Below are 24,534 nucleotides of genomic sequence, written 5' to 3'. Positions count from 1 at the left end.
GGGGTCGAGCCGGTGCCGCGTGCCTCCTTCGGGTTTGCGCGCTAGGCGCCCAGCTAGCCTCCCCCTAGTCCCAGCCCTGAGTAAGAGGCTTCTCTCCAAATTTGGTCTCGCGCCAATCCCTGCCCACCCCAGAATTCTCTTGGGGATCAAATAATGTAAGTGAAAGAGCTTTGAAGCAAAGGCAAGGTGGTGTATTTGGGACATGCCTGTTAGGAAATGTGGGACAAACTTATTTCGGTAAAAAGCGACTACTGAGAAATTGTTTCGGGGGCGGGGAGGGGAAGGGAGGTGGAAGGATGTTCGTGCCGCCGATGGAAATATTGAGAGTGGGCTTTTCATAGGTGAAGTATGGGATTGTTAATAGAGTCGCCTAGGTATGGAGTCTAGGGCTAGAGGGGTGAGGATGGGGGCTAAGAGCCGAGGTAGCCGGACCACTGGGTGCGTGCGAAGATGGCCTTGAAAGTGTGGGTCTTTTCTTCCGCGTTTGCTGCCATGACGCCTTTGAAGAGAAAAATCCCCCACCCGGTGCTTTTAAGTTTAGGCAACTTGAAAGACGTTTCCAGCCGGAGAAGGTGCTAACTCCATCAGAGGTTTCTGTGAGAGCTTGTCTATTTTAAGCCTTGGAAACCCCAGGGCTGGGATGTGTGGCATTGATAAAGGAGATTACTTAATTGCGTAGAAGAAATTATTAGGAGATAAAGTACTTAAAAACACACACACACATTTATAATAGAGGAAAGGATCATCTGTAAAGATGTAATAATACTGTTATTGTCAGGGTGTATGCTGAGTGTGTACAGACAGCGTGAATTAATTCTCCCAGGGCAGAGATGTTGGTTTGTTTTATTCACTGATGCACTTTAAGCACTAAAACACTGCGAGGCACACAGTAGGTGCTCAGTACATGTTTGTGGAATAAATAAGTAGTGGGACGATCTCTGGGACTGGGAGTTGGGAGATCTGGATCCTAGTTCTTCCACTAACTGGCAGAGTACTTATAGGCCAATCACGGAGCTCGATGCCAAGGCACAGCTTTAAAACTTACTGAGGTGGAAATGACTTTTTCATTATGTTGTTACTTTATTTATTATTATTTTTTAAATAAATTTATTTATTTATTATTTATTTTTGGCTGCGTTGGGTCTTCGTTTCTGTGTGCCGGCTTTCTCTAGTTGCGGCGAGCGGGGGCTACTCTTTGTTGCGGTGCTCGGGCTTCTCATTGCAGTGGCTTCTCTTGTTGCAGAACACCAGCTCTAGGCACGCAGGCTTCAGTAGTTGTGGCACGTGGGCTCAGTAGTTGTGGCTCGCGGGCTCTAGAGCGCAGGCTCAGTAGTTGTGACACCTGGGCTTAGTTGCTCCGTGGCATGTGGGATCTTCCCGGACCAGGGCTCGAACCCGTGTCCCATGCTTTAGCAGGAGGATTCTTTTTTCTTTAATTTTTAAAAAATTAATTTATTTTATTTTTGGCTGCCTTGGGTCTTCATTGCTGCGCGCAGGCTTTCTCTAGTTGTGGTGAGCGGGGGCTACTCTTCATTGTGGTGCGCAGGCTTCTCATTGCGGTGGCTTCTCTTGTTGCGAATCACAGGCTCTAGGTGCACAGGCTTCAGTAGTTGTGGCTCACGGGTTCTAGAGAGCAGGCTCAGAAGTTGTGGTGCACGGGCTTAGTTGCTCCGCGGCATGTGAGATCTTCCCGGACCAGGGCTCAAACCCGTGTCCCCTGCATTGGCAGGTGGATTCTTAACCACTGCACCACCAGAGAAGTCCGGTGTTACTTTAATTCTCTTTGAAACAGCACTAGAATAAGGAGCCTAGGATTAAAAATGAAATTTTATTCCCAAGAAGACTTTCGTGAGAAGGGAGAAGGGGAGAAAATGTAGTTGGACTTGTTTCTCTTATACTTGCCTTTGAATTAGCATGCCTTTTAAAACTATTTAAAATATTATTTATGTCTCTTTAATTCTTGAGATCTGAAACCTGGCTTCCTTAGTTCTCTAGGTAACAATTCCTGCCCTTGATTTGTGCCTAATGTGAAAATTGTAACAATTTATTTTGCTAAGTATATCTTTTTCCTGTCTTGTAGTAAGTTTAAAAGTTTCTACTTTGTTGACTAGCTACTTCCCAAAGAAGGTTTGAGGCAGCAATACTAAAAACACATTATATTTCTACAAAGGATAGTTAACTACAGAGAAAAGAGAAAAAAACAGGACAGAGGAGCTGAATAGGCATTTTTCCAATGGAGACATACTGATGGCCAACAGGCACGTGAAAAGATGCTCGTCATCACTAATCATCAGGGAAGTGCAAGTCAAAACCACAGTGAGATATCACCTCACACCTGTTAGAATGACTATTACCAAAAAAGACAAGAGATAACAAATGCTGGTGAGAATGTGGAGAAAAGGGAACCTTGGTGCATTGTTGGTGGGAATGTACATTGGTACAGTCACTATGGAAAACAGTATGGAGGTTCCTCAAAAAATTAAAAATAAAACTGCCATACAATCCATCAATTCCGCTTCTGGGTATTTATCCGAAGAAAATGAAAACACTAATTCAAGAAGATATTTGCCTCCAATGTTCAAAGCAGCATTATTTACAATAGCCAAGATATAGGAACAACCTAAGTGTCCATCAACAGATGAATGGATAACATATGAGATATACACACACTCACACACACATACACAGAAGAATATTACTCAGCCATAAAATTTTTGCCATTTGGGGACTTCCCTGGTGGTCCAGTGGTTAAGAATTCACCTTCCAGGGGCTTCCCTGGTGGTGCAGTGCTTAAGAATCCGCCTGCCAGTGCAGGGGACACGGGTTCGAGCCCTGGCCCGGGAAGATCCCACATGCCGTGGAGCAACTAAACCTGTGCGCCACAACTACTGAGCCTGCGCCTAGAGCCCCTGCTCTGCAACAAGACAAGAAACCACAGTGAGAAGCCCGCGCACCACAACGAAGAGTAGCTCCCGCTTGCCGCAACTAGAGAAAGCCCGCTCACAGCAACGAAGACCCAACACAGGCAAAAATAAAAACAAATAAGTAACTTAAAAAAAAAAAAAGAATCCTCATTCCAATGCAGGGGACGTAGGTTCGATCCCTGGTCAGGGAACTAAGATCCCACATGCTGAGGAGCAGCTAAGTACACACGCCGCAGCTACTGAGCCCTCATGCCACAACTAGAGAGAAGCCCATGCACTGCAATAAAAGATCCCACGTTCTGCAACTAAGACCTGACACAGCCATAAATAAATAAATAAATAAATATTTAAAAAAAAATTTTTTTTTTTGCCATTTGCAACAACATGGATGGACCTGGAGGACATTATGCTTCTTGAAGTCAGACAGAAAAAGACAAATACTATATGTTTTCTTTTATATGTGAAATCTAAAAGATAAAAGAACAAAATTTTTAAAAATAAAAATATGTTGAGAAAAGTGAAGAGAATTATATCAGATTAAGATTGAGGGAGAGGGTTTTAGAGGAAAAACTGCTTTTAGAGAACACCTCCATTCCAGAAAGTCCCTAGTTTTGTTTGTTTGTTTTTAATTTGTCCAAACTGTGTATTGGGCTCTTTCCTGGCCTCTTTAGTCTAACAGACTATCAGTGGGGACTTCAGTGCTCCACAACTTAAAGCCATGAGTTCCTTAATGGGTAGAGTTTAGTGCCTTTGATGTGTTGTGTTCTCTGACACACTTGCCCTAATATTTTGATTCAAAATGGAATAACTAAAAAGTCTTGTTTTACTGAATGATAATGAGCAGTCTCTCTCTCCCTCTCTCTCTCCCTCTCTCTCTCTCTCTCTCTCTCTCTCTCTCTCTCTCTCTCTCTATATATATATATATAAATATATATATATACACATATGTATATGTATATATATATATATTTTGTTGTTGCTGTTTTGGCCAAGCCATGCGGCTTACGGGATTTTAGTTCCCCAACCAGGGATCGAACCCGGGCCCTCGGCAGTGAGAGCATGGAGTCCTAACCACTGGAATTCCCAGCAGTCAGTAAATATTAAGCTTTATGCTAGTGTAATGCAGAACCAGCCAAGGTAGGACTCTAGCCTATTAGGAAGTTCCTTTAACTCTTCTGAATCAGTGTTGTACATCCTAAGAGCCAACATTTGGGTCTCATAAAAACTAATCCTGCTTTGATTTTTATCACCATTGTCTCGAGTGCACGTGACCTGATTCTTTTAATAAAGCAACACTGGAAAATATTAATGCTATAATTTTATTTTAAATAAGAATTCAGTGTCACAACTTCTTGTTAGTAAGGTTCTTTCTACGTGTATAGTGCCCAGAAACTCAGTGAGTTTTCATAAAAGTACATAATCATACAACCTTCACCACAACCAAGGTATAGAACATTTTCATCATCTCAAAAATCTCCTTTATGCTTCTTTCCATTTAATCCCTTTCTAGAAACATTCTAGTAGAATGTCATATAAGTGGAATCATGAAGTATGAAGTTTTTTGTGTCTGAATTCTTTCACTTAGCATAATGCTTTTGCGATATGTTTTGCGTATACAGGAACTATTTGCTCCTTTTTATTGCTGAGTAGTATTCCATTGTATGTATACACTGCACTTTGTATACATTCACCAATCCATAGATATTTGTGTTATTTCCACTTTTTGGCTATTATGAATAAAGAAGCTCTGAACATTTGTGTACAGGTCTTTATGTACATATGTTTTCATTTCCCTTGGATAAATAATTAGAAATTGTGTGCCAGGTTTTACGGTAAGTATATATTTAACTTTATTAAAAAAAAAACAACTGGCGGGACTTCCCTGGTGGTCCAGTGGTTAAGAATCCACCTTCCGGGGCTTCCCTGGTGGCGCAGTGGTTGAGAATCTGCCTGCCAATGCAGGGGACACGGGTTCGAGCCCTGGTCTGGGAAGATCCCACATGCCGCGGAGCAACTGGGCCCGTGAGCCACAATTACTGAGCCTGCGCGTCTGGAGCCTGTGCTCCGCAACAAGAGAGGCCGCGATAGTGAGAGGCCTGCGCACCGCGATGAAGAGTGGCCCCCACTTGCCGCAACTAGAGAAAGCCCTCGAACAGAAACGAAGACCCAACACAGCCATAAATAAATAAATAAAATTAAAAGTATGTGTCACATTAAAAAAAAAAAAAAATCCACCTTCCAACGCAGGGGATGCGGGTTCAATCCCTGGTCAGGGAACTAAGATCCCACATGCCACAGGGCAACTAAGCCCACATGCTGCAACTACTGAGCCCGCGCAACAATAATACTAGAGAGGCCATGCACTCTGGAGCCTGCGCACCACAACTAGAGAGAAACTGGAGAGAAGCCCGCATGCTGCAACAAAAGATCCCGCATGCCGCAACTAAGACCCGACGCAGCCAAAAAAATTAAAAATAATAATAATAAAAAAAAAAACTGGCAAACTTTTCCAAAGAGGCTGTGCCAGGGAATTCCCCAGTACAGCCAAGTCCAGTCGTTAAGACTCTTGTGCTTTCATTGCTGAGGATGCGGGTTTGATCCGTGGTCTGGGAACTAAGATCCCACAAGCCACGCAGTACGGCCAAAAAAATCATAATAATAAAAATAAAGTAAAAAAAATAATGTTGCAAAGTGGCTGTACCACTTTGCATTCCCACCAGCAATGTATGAGGATTCCAGTTGTTCCACATCCTTACCAGCAATTGGTATTATAACTCTTTTTAATATTAGCCATTCTTGTTGTTGTATAATAGTTATGTCAGTGTGGTTTTAATTTGCATTTCCCTAATGACTAATGATATTGAGCATCTTTTTGTGTGCTTATCTGCCATTTCTGTATCTTTTTTGGTGAAGTATCTGTTCAAATTTTAATTTTTTATTATTTTTTAAATTTATGGCTGTGTTGGGTCTTCGTTGCTGTGCGCAAGCTTTCTCTAGTTGGCGCGAGTGGGGGCTACTCTTCATTGCGGCGCACGGGCTTCTCATTGTGGTGGCTTCTCTTGTTGCGGAGCACCGGCTCTAGGCGCATGGGCTTCAGTAGTTGTGGCTCGTGGGCTTTAGAGCGCAGGCTCAGTAGTTGTGGCACACGGGCTTAGTTGCTCCACGGCATGTGGGATCTTCCCAGACCAGGGCTCGAACCTGTGTCCCCTGCATTGGCAGGCAGATTCTTAACCACTGCGCCACCAGGGAAGCCCTCTGTTCAAATTTTTTGCCCACTTTTTATTGGGTTCTTTATTTTATTGAGTTGCAGAAGTTATTTAGATAAAGACTTATTTTTAAACTTCTTGACCATAATAGCATATTTTGGAGTTTATTCTCAATGTATAAGTGAATGTAATGAAAAGCTCTTAGCTTAGTACTTAACTGGACTATAAATAGTGTTTTGTGTATATAAGTAACTAAATAACAGATCTAGTAAAATTTAAAGTATTTTTTGTGTGCCACTTCCTTTGCCTGAGATGAATGGACCCACTTCTCCAAATCTGTTCTAGTGAATGCTGAGTTTTTTGTTTGTTTGCTTTTTTTTTAATATGTAATCTTTTTTTAAAAAATTTATTTATTTTATTTATGGCTGTGTTGGGTCTTCATTTCTGTGCGAGGGCCTTCTCTAGTTGTGGTGAGCGGGGGCCACTCTTCATCGCGGTGCGCGGGCCTCTCACTATCCCGGCCTCTCTTGTTGCGGAGCACAGGCTCCAGACATGCAGGCTCAGTAATTGTGGCTCACGGGCCCAGCTGCTCCGCAGCATGTGGGATCCTCCCAGACCAGGGCTCGAACCCGTGTCCCCTGCATTGGCAGGCAGATTCTCAACCACTGCGCCACCAGGGAAGCCCGTATATGTAATCTTTGAAGTGATAGTTGTTGTTAATGTCCAGATGCTATGAAAACCCATCTTATGGCTGTGTTTCAGGTGTTTATTTTAATCAAACCTATGTGTTCCAAACAGTATGTTTCATCTTCCTCATTCACTTTGTGGGGATTGGCCAACTGCCAAATAAACTTTTTGAGACACGTAAAACCCATTAAAAAGCCAAGCAAAATAAATATTGGCTCATGGTCACATGAGATTCAAATATCACTTTAATTGTAAAAGGAGGAAGCATGGCTTATTATACATTATGATTGGTTAAAACTCAGTGACATTTTCATGTACATGTGTGTACTGCTCTGGCCAAGTAAAGCACTTGAGTAAAATTAGAAATAGTGGGGCTTCCCTGGTGGCGCAGTGGTTAAGAATCCACCTGCTAATGCAGGGACACGAGTTCAAGTCCTGGTCCGGGAAGATCCCACATGCCACGGAGCAACTAAGCCCGTGTGCCACAACTACTGAGCCTGCGCTCTGGAGCCCGCAAGCCACAACTACTGAGCCCACGTGCCACAACTACTGAAGCCCACGTGCCTAGAGCCCGTGCTCCGCACCAAGAAGCCACCGCAATGAGAAGCCCGCGCACCGCAACGAAGAGTAGCCCCCGCTCGACGCAACTAAAGAAAGCCTGCGTGCAGCAACGAAGACCCAGTGCAGCCAAATAAATAAATAAATAAACAAAGAAATAAATAAATAGAAATAGTGCCATTAATTATTAGACTGTTGTGGTGTGCTTACAGTCATCTCTTTTGGCAGACTGTAGGAGATCACATTTCAGCTCTAACTCCTTTTTTAATAAAAATAGTGATGTTTTTCTGTGGCCATCTCCTCTAAGAAATCTACACACACACACACACACCCACACCCACCCACCCACCCACCCTAGCAGCTGTGGATTCTTTTCTTTTCCATTACTTGGCCTCCATTTTTACCTCTTTTCTTTCTTTTTCTTTTTTTTTGTTTCTGAAAAGTTTTATTTAAATAAGGGTTTAAATACATTACATAACATTAAAACTGAAGAAAAAAAAAACAGTTTGTTACTTCACATGGCATTGGGCAGCTGTTTCTAGTAAGTTGCGAGCTCTGCAGCTACATGACTGATATATCGGTTTGAAATTTGTTCCCTTGTCAAAAGTTTAACTCTGATAGAAGGTTGGCCTCACATTCTAGTTTGGACATCGATCAGCTAGGATATGTCTGGGCAAAAAGACGTTGGTGGCAAGCCAGCTGTCCTGTCACCTCAGTAGAAGGAAGGTGGCTGCTCTAAGCTCTGCCCACCTGGTCATGTTGGAGATACCAGGGGATCTTTCCCCTGATGATCAAAGACTCCCTCTAGCAGTACAGCTGCCGTTGCTGCCTCACCCCATCCTCCACTCTCAGCTTCACCGAGGGCTGTTCAGGTGGCGACATTCTCTTAGGGCAGGGAACTCTGTAGAGGGATTGCTGAGGAGCTTTGGGCCAGACATAGCCGTCTGTGATCTTGGGCTCTGGACTTGGCTGAAACATCACTGTTACTGCTTTGTTTTGGGCCGGACACTGCCAGGTGCCTACTGCTTGACCTCTGTTTAAATGAAGGACTTCAAGACTAGACAGCATGGCTCTTTTCAGTTATTACATGAAGGAGTTACACTAGTCCAAGTTAAAAGCAGACCCCAAATGGTTACATTACACAAGCTGTGACATTTTTAAACTTGTGACAAGGGACAGAAGGAAAATTCTACTCATTGCAAGGAAATCCTCACTTAAGCTTCAGTGAGCCAGGAGCACTAAAACCCATGAACCTTCAGCTGATCGTCCTTAGCCAGTCTAATCTCTACGAGGAACTGGCATATGTTCTTGCGCTCGTCACCCTGTAGCTGAATTACTTCTCCATATTCTGGACGCTCAATTACAGTTCCATTGCAGGCAAATTTCTTCAGAAATGCCTTCACTAGTTTCTTTTTATCGTAATCATCAGCCATCCCTGGACAGTAGTAAGGGTCTTCCTGCCGTTTCTCTGTTGAATTCTTAGATGGCTGTAATCCTCAGCGACAGCAGGAAGCAGATCATCACCCGTACTGGCATCAGCAAAGGGATCGAAAGAGTGGAGGTTCTGGATAGTGGACGTACCATACGATTCCTTTTCCTTGGTGGAAACGGCCTGCGCCTGCGGAAGACGGAAGACGGCGGGTGGGGGGGACCGGAAGATGGCGGGTTGGGGGGACAGAGCGTCAGGAAGCGAGGGTTCGAGGGGGAGGCTGCTGAGTCCTCGGCTGCGGCTCAGTGACTGGGGCCCTTCCTTCCTTCCTTCCTTTCTTTCTTTTTCTCTCTTTCTCTCTCTCTCCCTCTCTCTCTCTCTCTTTCCTTTTCTTTTCTTTTTTTTGGCTGTGCTGCATGGCTTGCGGGATCTTAGTTCCCCGACCAGGGATTGAACCCCAGGCCCTTGGCAGTGAAAATGCAGAGTCCTAACCACTGACCACCTGGGAATTCCTGGTCTCCAGTTTTAAATGGATGGAGCAACCTACCTTAAGCTTACTGTTTCAAAAAGGGAAATGAGTGGGACTTCCCTGGTGGTCCAGCGGTTAAGACTCCACGCACCCAGTGCAGGGGACCTGGGTTTGATCTCTGGTTAGGGAACTAGATCCCGCATGCCTCAGCTAAGGCCCGGCACAGCCAAACAAACAAATAAATAAATATTTTTTTTTTAAAAAAGGGGAAAATGAGTTCCAAAAGGAATGGGAGAGGGATTGCAGTTCAAAACCAATTTTTTGGGTCATTTGGGTCTCGATAAGGGTAACCTAAGGTTTCTTAGGGAGGCAGTTTTGTCCTAGATTTGAATCATTTTTTCATTTCCTAAAGCAGATTATTATTAAGCTTGTTCTGGGCAGAAATTATGTGAGCAACTACTTAATATTACATGTGAGCAGGGTGTTCTTAAATGGTTTTTTCATTCTAAAAAAGAGCCCCTCTTTTGGCCTCCATTCCATAGAGGAGTGAGAAGTACTTAAAAGATGTAGGAAAAAAAAGAAAAAAAAAAAGATGTAGGAAGAAGAGAGATGCTGTAATTTATAGGACAGAAATTCAGAGCTGCTTAATTTTTGTTATAACCCAGCACCGTAGTACCTTAGCTTCTGGGATTCAAATTCTTAGGTTATGGTATTGTCGTTTCATTCCCTTCCCCCAGAGAGATAATATTTAACTCACAGAGAATTCTGTTTTTAAGAGCTTGAATCACTTGATTGCTTTAGCAGTAAACACAGTGAGTCTGTCTGCTTCTTTGCTATTCTGTCCTTACTTTATTTATCCTTTAAGCTTAACATAGCATTACACCAATCTGTTTGGTTCTTCAAATGAAACATTCAGATATAGTCCTCTTAAAGCCCAGTAGCATGAGATATTATAACTATGATCTGATCGTGGCATATGTGTGACAGTGGGTTAAATTTTGCTGTTTTCTTGTCTGTGCTGTCATTTCTTATGGGTGAAAACAGGTAATTTAAAAATGCTTCTAGGGGACTTCCCTGGCGGTCCAGTGGTTAAACCTCTGCACTTCCACTGCAAGGGACACAAGTTCGATCCCTGGTCGGGGAACTAACATCCCACATGCAGCACGATGCGGCCAAATAAATAAATAAATAAAATGCTTCTAAACTTTAATTTCTCTTTCAAATTTTGGCTCTTCATAGCTCCTTGTAATGTTTTTAGAAATGTAGAAGGTTAGGTGAAATAAATAGACTTAGTTCTCCAGGAAACCTAAGTAGTTGATATAGAATAAAAAGATAACCTTGCAGATTTTATTGAATTTTTATATGCACTTAATATTTGTTCTTTCTCTAAAATATTAATTGATGGGCCTGCTGGCTGAGCCTAGAAACTGGTGCAGAAAAGCAGAAAGTGCACTTGGTAATTGTGAGAATATATTTGTATGTATGACTGGAAGGACAGAATTCAATAAAATAAAGCACGCTTCTCAAATGGCATCAAGTATTATTAGGACCTGACTTATATGCAGATATAGTGGTAGCAGAGACCTCAAAGTCTTCGTAGTTCTTAGGGAGCATCCTACTGAGGGAATCAGGGTCTAAATATGCTCCACTGACTTGAAACCACTGTCTATTCTCTTTTGAAAAGCTGAACATTTGTTTGGCCTTTGTGTCTTGCCATTCCTCTGAAGAACAGAAGACACCTGTAAAACTATACCCTTTGCCTTGCATTCTACGAGGTAGGTAGAGTGTGGTACAATAAGTACTTCTTTAAAACTGTGAACCTTAATTCAGACACCACCCCCCCCAAAAAAAAAGTGATTTGCAATGTTATATAGTTCCATGTGTCTTGATTTGGAGATAAGATTATGCTGTTGTCCTATCCGACCTCTATTGCTAGGCATGTGGTAGATTTAGGCAGTTTGGCAGGTGTAGTTTTATCCTGTGGGTGGATCTTTCCACGAAGCTCTTTGATATTAACTTAGTTCTTGCTAAACATTTCTCTTAATAAGGTAGTGGGTAGGCTTCCAAATTTCCAAGTAATCCAATTTCCTAAATATCTGTGAAAGAACTTCTTGAGAGCTAAATTAAAAACCAGGTACCACAGGAGGACAGAGGCTAAGCTTGTGGATAATCAGACCAGAAATTGCTGGTATGAAATCTTTTCTTAATTGGAACTTTCTGTTGAACTCATAGATTTGGGTTCTTTAAGCTTATGTTTTCATGAACAAATGTAATGGGAATGAAAGCATAACTGACCATGTTTATTTGAATTTGAGGAATGCTTCATTTCCAGGCAGTTGAATGCTATTTGTCGTCTCTGCCTCTCTTTGATTACAGCAAAATGGATATACCAAACCCCCCAACTTCCAAATGTATCACTTACTGGAAGAGGAAAGTTAAATCTGAATACATGCGACTTCGGCAACTTAAACGGCTTCAGGCGAATATGGGTGCAAAGGTAAAAAATACTTCCCAAGTGAAAGGTTATGTATTTTAACATATTGATCCAATATGGAGGGGTTGGATTTCTTTTTTCTTACTCTTCTCTTGAAATCCTAACGGTTTTTTATTCGGCTCTGCTAGGCTCTGTATGTAGCAAATTTTGCAAAAGTTCAAGAAAAAACCCAGATCCTCAATGAAGAATGGAAGAAGCTTCGTGTCCAGCCTGTTCAGCTGATGAAGCCTGTGAGTGGGCATCCTTTTCTCAAAAAGGTACTTCCAGTGTCTAAGCTCAGCCTTCCTCTCTTCCTTGAACTTAAGGGTTTTTTTCTGTATTTGTGATATTAGAAAATAAGGATAATGGATACAGCTACTGTAGTCATCTTTGAATAACTAGGATGGTAATTGTTCTCCTCAGTTAATGAGTATAATCATGAGTTTTTCATAGAAAAATAAGACATTTACTGTCTACCTTCCTGGGCTCTGTATACAAGCTTCAAAGCAACCTTTTTTGTGCCTTGTTTGGCACCTCCGCTACTTTGAAATTGGGAAAGGAATGCCATGGATAATGGATAGGAGTATATTGATCAAAGGGACATCCCTTTCTGTAAACTAAAAAATCATCCTAGTTTCTTATAGAGATAATATTTTTAAAATATAAAAAGCAGATAGTTTATTGAGAGTAACTTTCTTTCCCAAAGCAGAATGTGACTGTAATCTCTATACTACTTTGCTTCCCCCTGTACTGTCCCCATCAGCTATGCAGCTAAGTTGATGTCCACTGTCTTAAAGATTAGGTCTTCAGGAAAACTTCCTTGTCTTCCTCCTTATCTCCTAGAACTCTCAGAGGCCCTTTGCTGTTGGGTTCAGCCTAAGGAGACCAGCAGTTTTAGATTGAGATAAACATCAGTTGAGTGTGGGAGGCACTGTGCTGGACTCTGTAGAGGATGCACAGGTGAATAAGAGACAGTTCCTGCTTTCCACAGGTTTACACTTGAGTGGTTCCTTTTAGGAGCTGATTGTTACAAAACCCTCAGCTTATTAATTTGTAAGAATTAGAAGGCTACTGGGATCATTTTGGAAGGAAACTCCAATTCTCTCTTGGGTTGTGTGCTTGCCCTTCCCTTTCCATGTCGTTGCTTATATTTCAGTGTACCATAGAGAGCATTTTCCCGGGATTTGCAAGCCAGCATATGTTAATGAGGTCTCTGAACACGGTTGCGTTGGTTCCCATCATGTATTCCTGGTCCCCTCTCCAGCAGAACTTTATGGTACGTATTGAAAGCACCGTGGTGATTGTTTAAACTTAATGATTTTTTTTTTTTTTAAATGTTGATATGCTGGCACTTCTCTCAGGGTAAAGATTGTCAGAATATACTTAACAAGGCTTGGCCCTGCAGAGCAGAACGTTTTTGTAATTTATTGACTCCGAAAAACACATATTGCAAGTTGTTCTAACTTGTTAGATTTTGTGCTCTCTGAAGTGTACCTCAGAATTGATGCTCGTTCTTTTTTGAATGAAAGAGACTGGGCAAGAGTCCAATTTTCCTTTACTACCTTGGCCCAATTTTATAACATTATGTGCAGTTAAATGCAGTATAAATCAGACACTTCATTCAGCAGGTTGACAACTCCCTGCTGATGGAGCAAATCCTTTCTTTTTTTTTTTTTTTTTTTTTTTTAAATTATTTTTGGCTGTGTTGGATCTTCGTTTCTGTGCGAGGGCTTTCTCTAGTTGCGGCAAGCGGGGGCCACTCTTCATCGTGGTGCGCGGGCCTTTCACTATCGCCGCCTCTCTTGTTGCGGGGCACAGGCTCCAGACGCGCAGTCTCAGTAGTTGTGGCTCACGGACCTAGTTGCTCCGCGGCATGTGGGATCTTCCCAGACCAGGGCTCGAACCCGTGTCCCCTGCATTAGCAGGCAGATTCTTAACCACTGCGCCACCAGGGAAGCCCCGGAGCAATCCTTTCTTAATCCCCTAAAGGCAAGATGCTATGAAAGCAACTAAGATAACAGAGGTTCACATGGATCTACAATCCTTTAATCTGGGTCTTTATGCTGACTCCTACTAGGATTATTTGTGGTTCTGATAATCAGTCCTCTCTAAATATGATGGCAATCGCTTATCATGCCTGGTGACAGATAGCAGTTCTGCTGACTGGAATAGTGTATAGGTTTACAGAAGGAAATAATCTCTTAGAAGAAAACTTCAGAGTAATTTTACTTGATAGTTGGAGAACTAAGAATGACCGTTCTCTGCTGAACCAAAAAATAAAATAAGATGAAATAAAATAAAGTAGAATAAAATAAAAATGATCCATTAGTATTCTTTATTGCCAGAAAATATACATAGCTTGTACTGCAATTGACTTTAGATTCCCACTGAGTGTGAGTAATATGAATTGTAATCATAATTTTTTACTATGTTTATCCGAGGTTGGTCTTAGTCTATATAATAGAATATACAAATACTTTATGGTTGCCAGTTTCTGTTATAAACATTCCAGTTATACTGCAGATTATACTCTTGGAAGCCTTCCTTTCATCTGCTTCTCTACTTATGAGAAGAATTAGAATTGAAGACCTTTTAGACTTTTGTTTATGTGATATTTGTACCTATTTCACAGTGATGTTTAGTGGATAAAATGAAGTAATAGATGGAATCACTGTGAAAAAGAAATGTGCTGTCAAATTCTAGGTGTTGGTGGAAATATCATTGTTAATATCCAGCTTAACATTTGGTAGTTAATATTCTCAAAGAGTAAAACTGACTTCTTTTTTTCTTCCAAGAGTAGCATTACCCCCTTCCATTTGAGGTTTTGTTGGCAAAACAAAATGGCCAGTCTTTAAAATGTAGTTAACTTTGTAACCAAAGGCATTTTCAGGGGCTTTAAAGCAGCAAAAAACGTTTGGCAAAGGTTCCTTTAAACAGGAAAGAGGAGCTTCACAGTGGATTCATGGAATGAATCACATCTGGTTTGATTTCAGGTAGAAGATGAGACGGTTTTGTGCAATATTCCCTACATGGGAGATGAGGTGAAAGAAGAAGATGAGACTTTCATTGAGGAGCTGATCAATAACTACGATGGCAAAGTCCACGGTGAAGAAGGTAGTGGTACTGGGCTCCTGGACTTTGTTAGGATGGTGCCTCTTATTTGGTGCATCATTGTCTTGCTTTTATCTGCTGCCTCATGGTGTATACACTGAAGATATTTCAATGTCACCACATGGCTGGGAGTAAACATTTTATACTACAAACACCCCTGTTAAATTTTAAAAGGAGTTGGGGGAATTCCCTGATGGTCCAGTGGTTAGGACTCCGAGCTCTCACTGCCAGGGGCCCGGGTTCAATCCCTGGTTGGAGAACTAAGATCCCGCAAGACACGTGGCACGGCCAAAAAAAAAAAAAAAAAAAGGAGTTGGGACATAAAAGGATTATATAGTAATCAGTGGCTAGAGAGAAAGTTTAGCGAACAAATAAGTTTGATCTTAGGAGTTTTCCATAAATCCATCCAAGGCTATGTTGTTCTTTGTTTCCCTTTCTGTGAGACTGGCAATGAGTATAACCTCTCTTCTTAGATCCAGATACCCCCTGGATCTCCCAGAAGTTGGTTATAGTATTCTGACTTTCCTAAAAGTGTTACCAAACCAAACTTGGGCCTGCTCGCCCACGTGTAGTAAAGCCAATCTTCTGACACCAGGTTGGGGTGAAGGAAAGTACAGCATTTATTGTAGGGTGCCAAGCAAGGAGAAAAGACAGGTCATGCTCAAAGGACTGGAACTCCCTGATGGCTTTCACGGAAGGGGTTTTAAAGGCAGTGTGAGGAAGGGGGCCATGGGGTGCGTGATCAGCTTGTGCCCAATTCTTGGATTGGTTGGCATCAGGGTGAAATTTCAGGCATCATCAACTTTCTGGTTTCAACCAGTCTAGGGTCCGCATACTTGTGGTCAGCAGTTTTCCTCTGGTGGGGGTCTGCTTCTTGTAAGACAACTTAGGAACATGTGTCAGGCCTGTATCTGTATCTTTCAGGGAACTGGGAGTATGGTGATTCTCCTACGTTGTAGGTTTATAGTCTAAACTGTTACCAGTTTCCCGGCCCAACAGCTATTCTTTGTTTCTACATCTTCACATTTCCTAATCGTTACCTCTTGAGCCAGCAGCCTTTTGGTGACTCAGGGAAGACCTGGGAGACTAAAGCAAAAGCCTTTTACTTCAAAGGACAGGGACACAGTGGCTTGTATACGATTTCAAAAGCAAGTCATTTGTATTTAGTTGTAGTTCTAGAAAAGGCTGTTAGTGTGTAAGAAGGGGAGATAGGGAGAGACTCTCCATGGATTTGCAAACCAATAGCCTCACCTGCTCTTTTGACAGTTGTGGGTGCTGCTGTGATGCTGTTGAAATGCATTATTTATACACAGTGCCCCCTAGTGTTCAGAGGCTTTATCCTAAGTTGTAGTATAACGCCGTATATTGATAGTATGATTTTAAAAAAAAATATGCTGTCTTCTGATTCAAAGAAGTCGCTACTGACCCATCAGCAGCAAAACCAAGTACCTTTTCATTTTATCATTCTTTCTCTGTCCCATTTGTATTGTTGGAACACTTTTGTGATATTTTGGACCATAAATACAGGTTGATATTACTGAGGAAGTGAAGACCCCAGTAAGAAGAAAGCCCATAACTGGAGTTCCCACTCTAGCTAGCTGAACTGTTGCAGTTGTATGAGCTAATCCAATTATTGTAATTCCCTGGTCGTCCACATAAAAATGTACATATATTATCCATCTGGGCCTCAGGAGTGAACACAGGAAAATCTTCCTAGGAGGACTAATGGAGTATAAAATGACCACTGCTCATCCATCTAAATCTTATATTTCAGAGATGATTCCCGGGTCTGTCCTGATTAGTGATGCTGTTTTCTTGGAGTTGGTAGATGCTCTGAATCAATACTCAGATGAGGAGGAAGAAGGGCACAATGACACCTCAGATGGAAAGCAAGATGACAGCAAAGAGGATCTGCCAGTAACAAGAAAGAGAAAACGACATGCTATTGAAGGTGAATAGCACGACTTCCTGATTCCACTGTGAAAGTGACAGTGAGAGGGAGGAAGGCAAAAACAGAAGTTTATTGCTTATTAAAGGCTGTTGGTGCTTCTCATTGGTCCACTTAAAAGGAAAATGTGTTCACTGACTAATGGTTTAAGATAGCTGTGATCTAGCTGAAGAAGAAAGTAGGAGAACTTAGACAGTAATCATTGTTCATTTTTAATTACAAAAATAGTGTGTTTGGAAAATACGGAAAATTATAAAGAAGAAAATAAAATTACCCTGTTATACTGCTACCTAGAAATAACCAGTATTAATATTTCCTTCTAGACTTAAAAAATGTATTTATATAAATATACATATGTACACCTAAAATGGGTACTGTATTATATCAATTATACCTCAATTTTTTTAAAGTACATATGTAAATTAACATACATATATGGTATGTGAAATTGGTGTCACGCCACATGTGTGTATACACATACATAATTTTATACCCCTTATTTAATCTTGTACATCATGAGCATTTCCCCATGTTATTCAATATTTAATTATTTAATTAATTTCACATTTAATTATACTTTATGTTATCTAATTATACTGTATGTCTAGACACGTAGTGTCTCTCTCTTGTTATAACGAAGTTATAGTATCCATCTTGTTCTTCAGCATCAATATTATGGTAGGGTCCTTCTGTACTCAGGTCTCTCCACAAACACTTCTATTTTCACCTCCAGATTCTGTCTGGGACTGTGGATTTTTATTTTTTTTTGGCCACACCACACAGCTTGTGGGTTATTAGTTCCCCGACCAGGCCCTCGGCAGTGAAAGCTCAGAGTCCTAACCACTAGAGCGCCAGGGAATTCCCCTGGACTGTGGATTTTGTTGTTAACATGTAGGTGAATCTGATTTCCTTATTTACTGGTGGCCTATTAGATAGGTCCAGGTAACATTTACCTTCTTTATGTATTCCTAAACCATCAATGGTTAGGTTAACAGAGCAGCTCTAATCAAAATGCTGTGACAAAAGGAAAAACGATTGAATAGCTTTGTTTGCATATTCTGATTATGGCACTCAGGAACTTTTTGTCATTTCTAATTCAGGCAACAAAAAGAGTTCCAAGAAACAGTTCCCAAATGACATGATCTTCAGTGCGATTGCCTCAATGTTCCCTGAGAATGGTGTCCCAGATGACATGAAGGAGAGGTAGGGAAAGCTGCCCCTTGCAGGCCATGTAGAGCACTCGGGAAAAACTTTCATACAGGCTTGTTTTTGGTTAATAAAAAGCCCCATTTCTGGTAAGTGCATTATGATTTGCCTACACTTCTGAGTACCTCTGAATGCCCATTCCCATATTAAGGGACATCGTTTGCTGGCTTTTAAGTAAGTCTGGGCAGAGAAGTTTAAAGATCTTGCCACTTTTCTGGAGAGTTACTCCAGCACCATATTTATCAAATCTTTCCCTCCCCTTACTTTCAGACACACGCCGAGCCCAGCATAATTACAGTGGTGAACCCACTTGGTTATACATCAAGACCTATAAAAAAACGCCCGTTCTCCCTTGGCAGACCATTCGCGGATGACTGTCAGTACTCAGTCTGCATTTTCTCAGTGCAAACATTCCCTTGGAAGGAACTCTCACCTCTCTTTTCTTAACTAGGTATCGCGAGCTCACAGAGATGTCAGACCCCAATGCGCTCCCCCCTCAGTGCACACCCAACATCGATGGCCCCAATGCTAAGTCTGTGCAGCGGGAGCAGTCCCTGCACTCCTTCCACACGCTCTTCTGCCGGCGCTGCTTTAAATACGACTGCTTCCTTCACCGTGAGTGGGGTGACCCTGAAATGCTCTCCTGTTTTCCATCCCCAGCCCCCATTTATTTCAGTTTATCCGATAGAGTTCCTGGCTTCTGATCTGATGATGGTTTTACAAAGGGCCAATTCTCTTTTCTCTTCTTCAGTTATAGTGCAGTGCGCTTTGCATGGTCAGGACAGAACAACCAGCAACACAGTTGTCCCCAAGTAGCCCCTAGCTTTGGAAGAAGTGTGTTGATGTCAGAAATGATTTGGTTTTGTGCACCTTGCTGATAGCTGTTTATATCTAAATTCTCCTGCAGTAGCTCCCTAATTCAATTTTGTTCCTCCCCCTCCTGTCAAGTGGACGAACCATTGGCAACAGGACAGTTTTGTGTTTTCCAGCTTTTCATGCCACCCCTAATGTATATAAACGCAAGAACAAAGAAATCAAGATTGAGCCAGAACCATGTGGCACAGACTGCTTCCTTTTGCTGGTACGTTTTAAAGCTGTTCTGCCATTGTTAAACTTTGTTGAAAACTGAGCAGGAAATGGTCCTTGGGCTTTCCATCCCAGGAAACACAAACCAAGTGAGCTGGTACATAGCACCCTGGGGGTCACACAGTACAGATGAAACATGGCTTCTGCTCTTAAGGAGCTCCCAGTTACTGCAGCAGTAGGACTGTGAAGTTAGTCTTATGGAGTGAGGTTTGAAGAACATTGAAGGCTTTCTTGCTCTAAATATCAGCTACTCAGATTTCAGAGTCTGAAACTGTGTTGTTTGAATTGGAGCTGTATGTGTGTGTGAGACACCATTTTCTTTGCTGTCTCCCTTTAAATGCATATAAATGTAGGAGGAATAAGACGTGAAGGTGCTGATGTCTTATGTGAGTTAATCAACCAGATGGACCCTTCCCCGATGGACAGACCTCATGCAGCGGCATAAAGTCTCCTGCATTCATGTGGGGAGGCAGTACACTGAGAGCTCGAAGGGAATAGGTTCAGTTGGACTTGCCAAAGACACAGTTCTGCTTTCTACACAACAGGGTGAGCTTAGGTAAAGAATAAAATACCTTGATAAAATTTCTGCTACCAATTAAAATGAGGTTATACAGCCAAGTGCCTCTGGGACCATCTTTAGTGGGATAATAGAAGGAAAGATGGTAGAGAGTGCCACTGGATAAAAATCTGGAAAATGTGCCATATGGTAATAGCAAAAGAATAAATAGACTTTATCTGATTTATTTTTTCCATAATATGTATTAATGCTTTCCTATGTGTCAAGCAGTATGCTGGCCCTTAACATATATTATCTTATTGTCATGCTTATAACAACATCTTGAGGTGGAGAAACTATAGGTTATAAAAGTTACATATTTTGCCTAAAGAGTGTTACTATGTCAGGGGTGTGGCAGTGAGGAAATTCAAGCTCTGGTCTAACTCCACAGTCCATGCTTTTTTTTTTAACACCATGTCAACATACCAGCATTTATATAACTCAGAAGGACATTGCCCTCTCCACAGTAGTTTTCCTGGAATCCTGTGTATGTCACATTGTAGCATAGGCCCATAATATCAGATTCAATTAAATTCAAAACTTCTCTCTTGGAATTTCTTTTAGGGCCTTCTGAATATCCTTAGTAATGGTAAACCTGTATCCTTTACTTGTAGATTTAGTTTTCAGAAACAGCTAGAAATCTTTGGAAACCAAGTCTGGTGAGAAGATAGATGATCAAACTGAATGATGTTATTTGGTCTTTAAATAAAACAAAAAAACCAAAATAAACGTAGCTATAAAGTAATGAAACAGTATTCTTCCAAAAGTTTAAAATACTGACTTGGAGGGAAGTTCCAAAATTAAGTAGTAATATTATACAAATTCAGGGATTATACATTTTCTTATTAAAACAGAGACAGTGTGGTAAAATGTAAAGAACAGTGAGGCCTGGAGACCAAGAGCCCTGATTCTTGTACCTACTCTGGGATAATTAACTACATGCTCTCAGCAGGTCCCTTCCCCTCTCTGAACCTCATTTTCTTTCTTTCTTTCTTTTTTTTTGGTTGCTTTGGGTCTTTGTTGCTGCACGCGGGCTTTTCTCTAGTTGTGGCGAGCGGGGGCTACTCTTCTTTGTTGCAGTGCCCGGGCTTCTCATTGCGGTGGCTTCCCTTGTTGCAGAGCATGGGCTCTAGGCACGTGCTTCAGTAGTTGCAGCATGGGGGCTCAGTAGTTGTGGCATGCGGGCCCTAAAGAGCGCGGGTTTCAGTATCTGCGGCGCGTGGGCTCAGCAGTTGTGGTGCACGGGCTTAGTTGCTCCGTGGCATGTGAGATCTTCCCGGACCAGGGATCGAACCCATATCCCCTGCATTGGCAGGCGGATTCTCAACCACTGCGCCACCAGGGAAGTCCCTGAACCTCATTTTCTCATCTACAGGAGAATGTGTTCTCAAATTCCAGACAGCTAGCATGCAAATGAACGTAAGATACAACTCACTGGACAGTTGAAGATGCATAGATGCATCGATTATATCTTTATAAAGATTATTTTATAGGGCAGCTCTTTTGTGAAGAGGTATAAGTTTGTAAGCTTTGGAATGTTTGTTAAGAACCTATCATGTGTTCATACTTATATGGTACAGAGAAAAGAAGGAAAAAGAAAAAGCATTGTTGCAAGTAAGCCCAGATATTGAAGATGGTTTGTGATGACGGGACCAATGTGGTGGCTCTGGGCCTGGTCCTGTTTCCTAACTGTGACATGGCCATTTCAGGAAGGAGCAAAGGAGTATGCCATGCTCCACAACCCTCGCTCCAAGTGCTCCGGGCGTCGCCGGCGAAGGCACCACGTGGTCAGTGCTTCCTGTTCCAACACTTCAGCCTCTGCTGTGGCTGAGACCAAAGAAGGGGACAGTGACAGGGACACTGGCAATGACTGGGCCTCCAGTTCTTCAGGTACAGTGAACAGAAAATGATCTCTTCTCTCCACACAAGGTAAACCCAGGATCATTGCCTAACACCTAACATCACTACCTTTCTAAATTGTTCATTCTTTCCACACGTTCACCTGGAAGCAGTAAGGACAGGCAACATTTTTGTTCGTAACAATTCTGCCTTTAGAATGAAGTACTGAGTTTGTGGCACACCACCGATGACAGCTGCACTCCACCTTCTTCTGTTTCTCTTATTTCTTCCTTTCTTAGAGGCTAACTCTCGCTGTCAGACCCCCACGAAACAGAAGGCTAGTCCGGCCCCACCTCAGCTCTGTGTAGTGGAAGCACCCTCGGAGCCTGTGGAGTGGACCGGGGCTGAAGAATCTCTTTTTCGAGTCTTTCATGGCACCTACTTCAACAACTTCTGTTCAATAGCCAGGCTTCTGGGGACTAAGACGTGCAAGCAGGTACTGTCTGAAAGGAACAAGAACAAGCCACTACTCTGGTGGCCCTTTTGCCTTTTTTTTTTTTTTTTTTTGGCTGCCTTGGGTCTTCGTTGCTGTGTGCGGGCTTTCTCTGGTTGTGGTGCGCGGGCTTCTCATTGCGGTAGCTTCTCTTGTTGCGGAGCGTGGGCTCTAGGCGTGCGGGCTTCAGTAGCTGTGGCGTGTGGGCTCAGTAGTTTGTGGCTCGTGGGCTCTAGAGCGCAGGCTCAGTAGTTGTGGTGCACGGTGTTAGTTGCTCTGCGGCATGTGGGATCTTCCTGGACCAGGGATCGAACCTGTGTCCCCTGCATTGGCAAGTGGATTCTTAACCACTGCGACACCAGGGAAGTCCCCTTTTTGCCATTTTGTAAGACTGCCTGTCTGGACAAAAGCTGTCTAAGGCTCAGTCCTTCATGAGCCTGTGCTTCTGGGCCATGAGGTGGGTTTCCCAAACATGGGGCCTCCTGCAAATGCCAGGCCTAGCAAGGTTTGGGGACTGCTCTCCTTGCTGAATTCTTATTTCTGTCTCTAGCCACTCTCTACCTCTTCTGGATGTTTCTACCCTCTTCAGCTTTTTTTTTTTGGTTCTTGCCTTTCTTTCTAAATGTGGACCCATTTCCTAGAAGGGACTCCTGGGTCTTTCTGGGGATCTTATCTTGCACTTCCGCTCCTGCTCCTGCTTCTGTAGCTGCAGCTGCCATTGCCCCCACCCCACCCCCCATCAGTCTTCTCAGTTGCTTTATTCTTCAAATCTTGAATCATCAGATTTTCTAATTATGACCCCTAATAGCTGGGCCTGGAACTTGTCCATCTCACTCACATCATCACTAGAATCACAGTTTGATAGCAGCTACTGATACTCTGGAGGCAGGAAAAGCCTGCAGTGAGAAGACAGACTGAAGCACCGGGATAGGGAGTCAGGTGTTAGGGCCGAACTATCCAAAAAGAGAGGAACACCAGAGCTTGAGCCCTGCTCGCTTAGCTAGCTCCCTACCATCTGAAAGTGTCTCTGTGACGTGTTCTTCATGCTCCCTCTACTTAGAACAAATAGAATCATGAGCTGAAGTGCCGTTTGCTTTCATTTTGGAGCTCATATCTATTTCCCCAAGGCACAGGTTTTCTTGACCTAAAAATCTGCAGAAATGTGTGCAACACAATTTTAATGTGTATTTTCCGGAGAAGAAGATTCATAGTTTTCATGGAATCTCAAGAGGGCCTATAACCAAAAAGGAGAAGAAAAAGCTGAAAACAGAATGCTCTAAGGGAAGCAGCACATTGAAAGGGAACCAGCCTTCCTGAAATGCTGTCCTACTGAAATAGTCAAGGCTCTGACATCTTTACGCCAACAGAGGGAGCTAGTGCTTAGCCGGGTGGTACCTCTGGTCACGTCAGACTCAGTCACACAAGGTACACAGTGCTGCCCTTCCTAAGAAGAGGCAGATACTGTTGGTAAGCATCGGCCCACTCAGGGCTTGGTAGGCAGAGCAGTAGATGAAAGCTACTGACCAGGAAAGCTGTACCTGTACTCAGTATTTCTCCTTCTCGAATCAGGATAAACACTTAAGAATTAACTTCAGAGCCAGTAACCCAATGTCCCAGGGCCACTCTATCTCTCCCTACTGAAGACGCTCAGTCATCTGCCTGTGAGCTCTCCAGAACTCTGCCAAGCCCAGCACCTGGCTGGATCACTTATCTGACCACTCAGGTCAAGGAGAAGTGACAGGTCCTGTTGGATTTCTCTTCCAGGTCTTCCAGTTCGCCGTCAAAGAATCACTTATCCTGAAGCTGCCAACAGATGAGCTCATGAACCCGTCACAGAAGAAGAAGAGAAAGCACAGGCAAGGGTCGGACCGGGGGCTTTCTGTGGCCGGGCTGTCCCTGTGCTCTGACCTCCCCTGGGACTTCCCTGCTGCCTCCCTCTTCAGCCACTGCCCATCAGTTCAGCGTCACCCAGCGGGGGGCCAGCCTTCTCAGTGCTCCCTGTGGGTCTGTGCCTTGGACCAGCCCTTTCCTTGTCCCTCGATGCTGTGGACCATGAAATAACTGGTTTTCCATCTAAGCTCCCGGCCAGTAGGACGTGAGCTGGGCTCGTGGCTGAGGCCATTTCTTCTCACCGGGCTGTTAGTTACCACTGTGCCCACTTCTCAGCTCTGACCAGTTTTTTTTGGTTTTTTTGTTTTTGGCATTTGTGTTGTTTTTCTAAGTTGCATAACAGCACTGTCTTCTAGCTAGTCTTTGCTTGGGGTTGGAAGGTTTTTTTTGTCTTTTGTTTTTTTGTGTGTGTGTCCGGCACTCTGCCTGGCTTTATTCCCCGAGGAACTGACACCAGTTCTAGATGTAGAAGGAAATCCCTGTGGCTTCTCCCTTTCAACCTCCCCATCCAGAAATGCCCCCACATCTCCACCTCCCCAAAGAGAGGGAGGGCAGGGGAGAGGAGACAGGGAGAAACAATAGCATTTTAATAGACATAGAGGGTTGGGTTTTGTTTTGCATCTGGTTTTTGTTCTTTTACGTATGTTTGTTTATTGAGA

General features: G+C 42.8%; 1 protein-coding gene and 1 pseudogene across 3 annotated transcripts in view; one reads left to right on the top strand and one right to left on the bottom strand.

The window, feature by feature from the left end:
* The window catches only part of EZH1 (enhancer of zeste 1 polycomb repressive complex 2 subunit), a 31,994-nt gene that overhangs the window by 597 nt on the left and 6,863 nt on the right, over positions 1-24,534 (top strand). Inside the window, exons 1-13 of one of the 3 annotated variants that reach the window (XM_059909001.1) lie at positions 8,941-9,016; positions 10,958-11,048; positions 11,650-11,770; positions 11,896-12,024; positions 12,903-13,022; positions 14,740-14,860; positions 16,632-16,808; positions 17,906-18,008; positions 18,463-18,626; positions 19,001-19,092; positions 21,363-21,543; positions 21,792-21,988; positions 23,750-23,841. In XM_059909001.1, coding sequence (XP_059764984.1) covers positions 11,654-11,770; positions 11,896-12,024; positions 12,903-13,022; positions 14,740-14,860; positions 16,632-16,808; positions 17,906-18,008; positions 18,463-18,626; positions 19,001-19,092; positions 21,363-21,543; positions 21,792-21,988; positions 23,750-23,841 — 1,493 coding nt within the window. In that variant the 5' untranslated portion in view covers positions 8,941-9,016; positions 10,958-11,048; positions 11,650-11,653. Of the gene's footprint in view, positions 1-8,940; positions 9,017-10,957; positions 11,049-11,649; positions 11,771-11,895; positions 12,025-12,902; positions 13,023-14,739; positions 14,861-16,631; positions 16,809-17,905; positions 18,009-18,462; positions 18,627-19,000; positions 19,093-21,362; positions 21,544-21,791; positions 21,989-23,749; positions 23,842-24,534 lie in introns of those variants that run through there. The other 2 variants (XM_059909000.1, XM_059909002.1) reach the window with 2 other exon arrangements.
* LOC132355913 (eukaryotic translation initiation factor 1-like) lies at positions 8,080-10,887 on the bottom strand (annotated as a pseudogene).

The sequence above is a fragment of the Balaenoptera ricei genome, chromosome 20, assembly GCF_028023285.1.
Source record: "Balaenoptera ricei isolate mBalRic1 chromosome 20, mBalRic1.hap2, whole genome shotgun sequence".
Lineage (NCBI taxonomy): Eukaryota > Metazoa > Chordata > Mammalia > Artiodactyla > Balaenopteridae > Balaenoptera > Balaenoptera ricei.
This window is presented reverse-complemented; position numbering and strand designations above follow the sequence as displayed.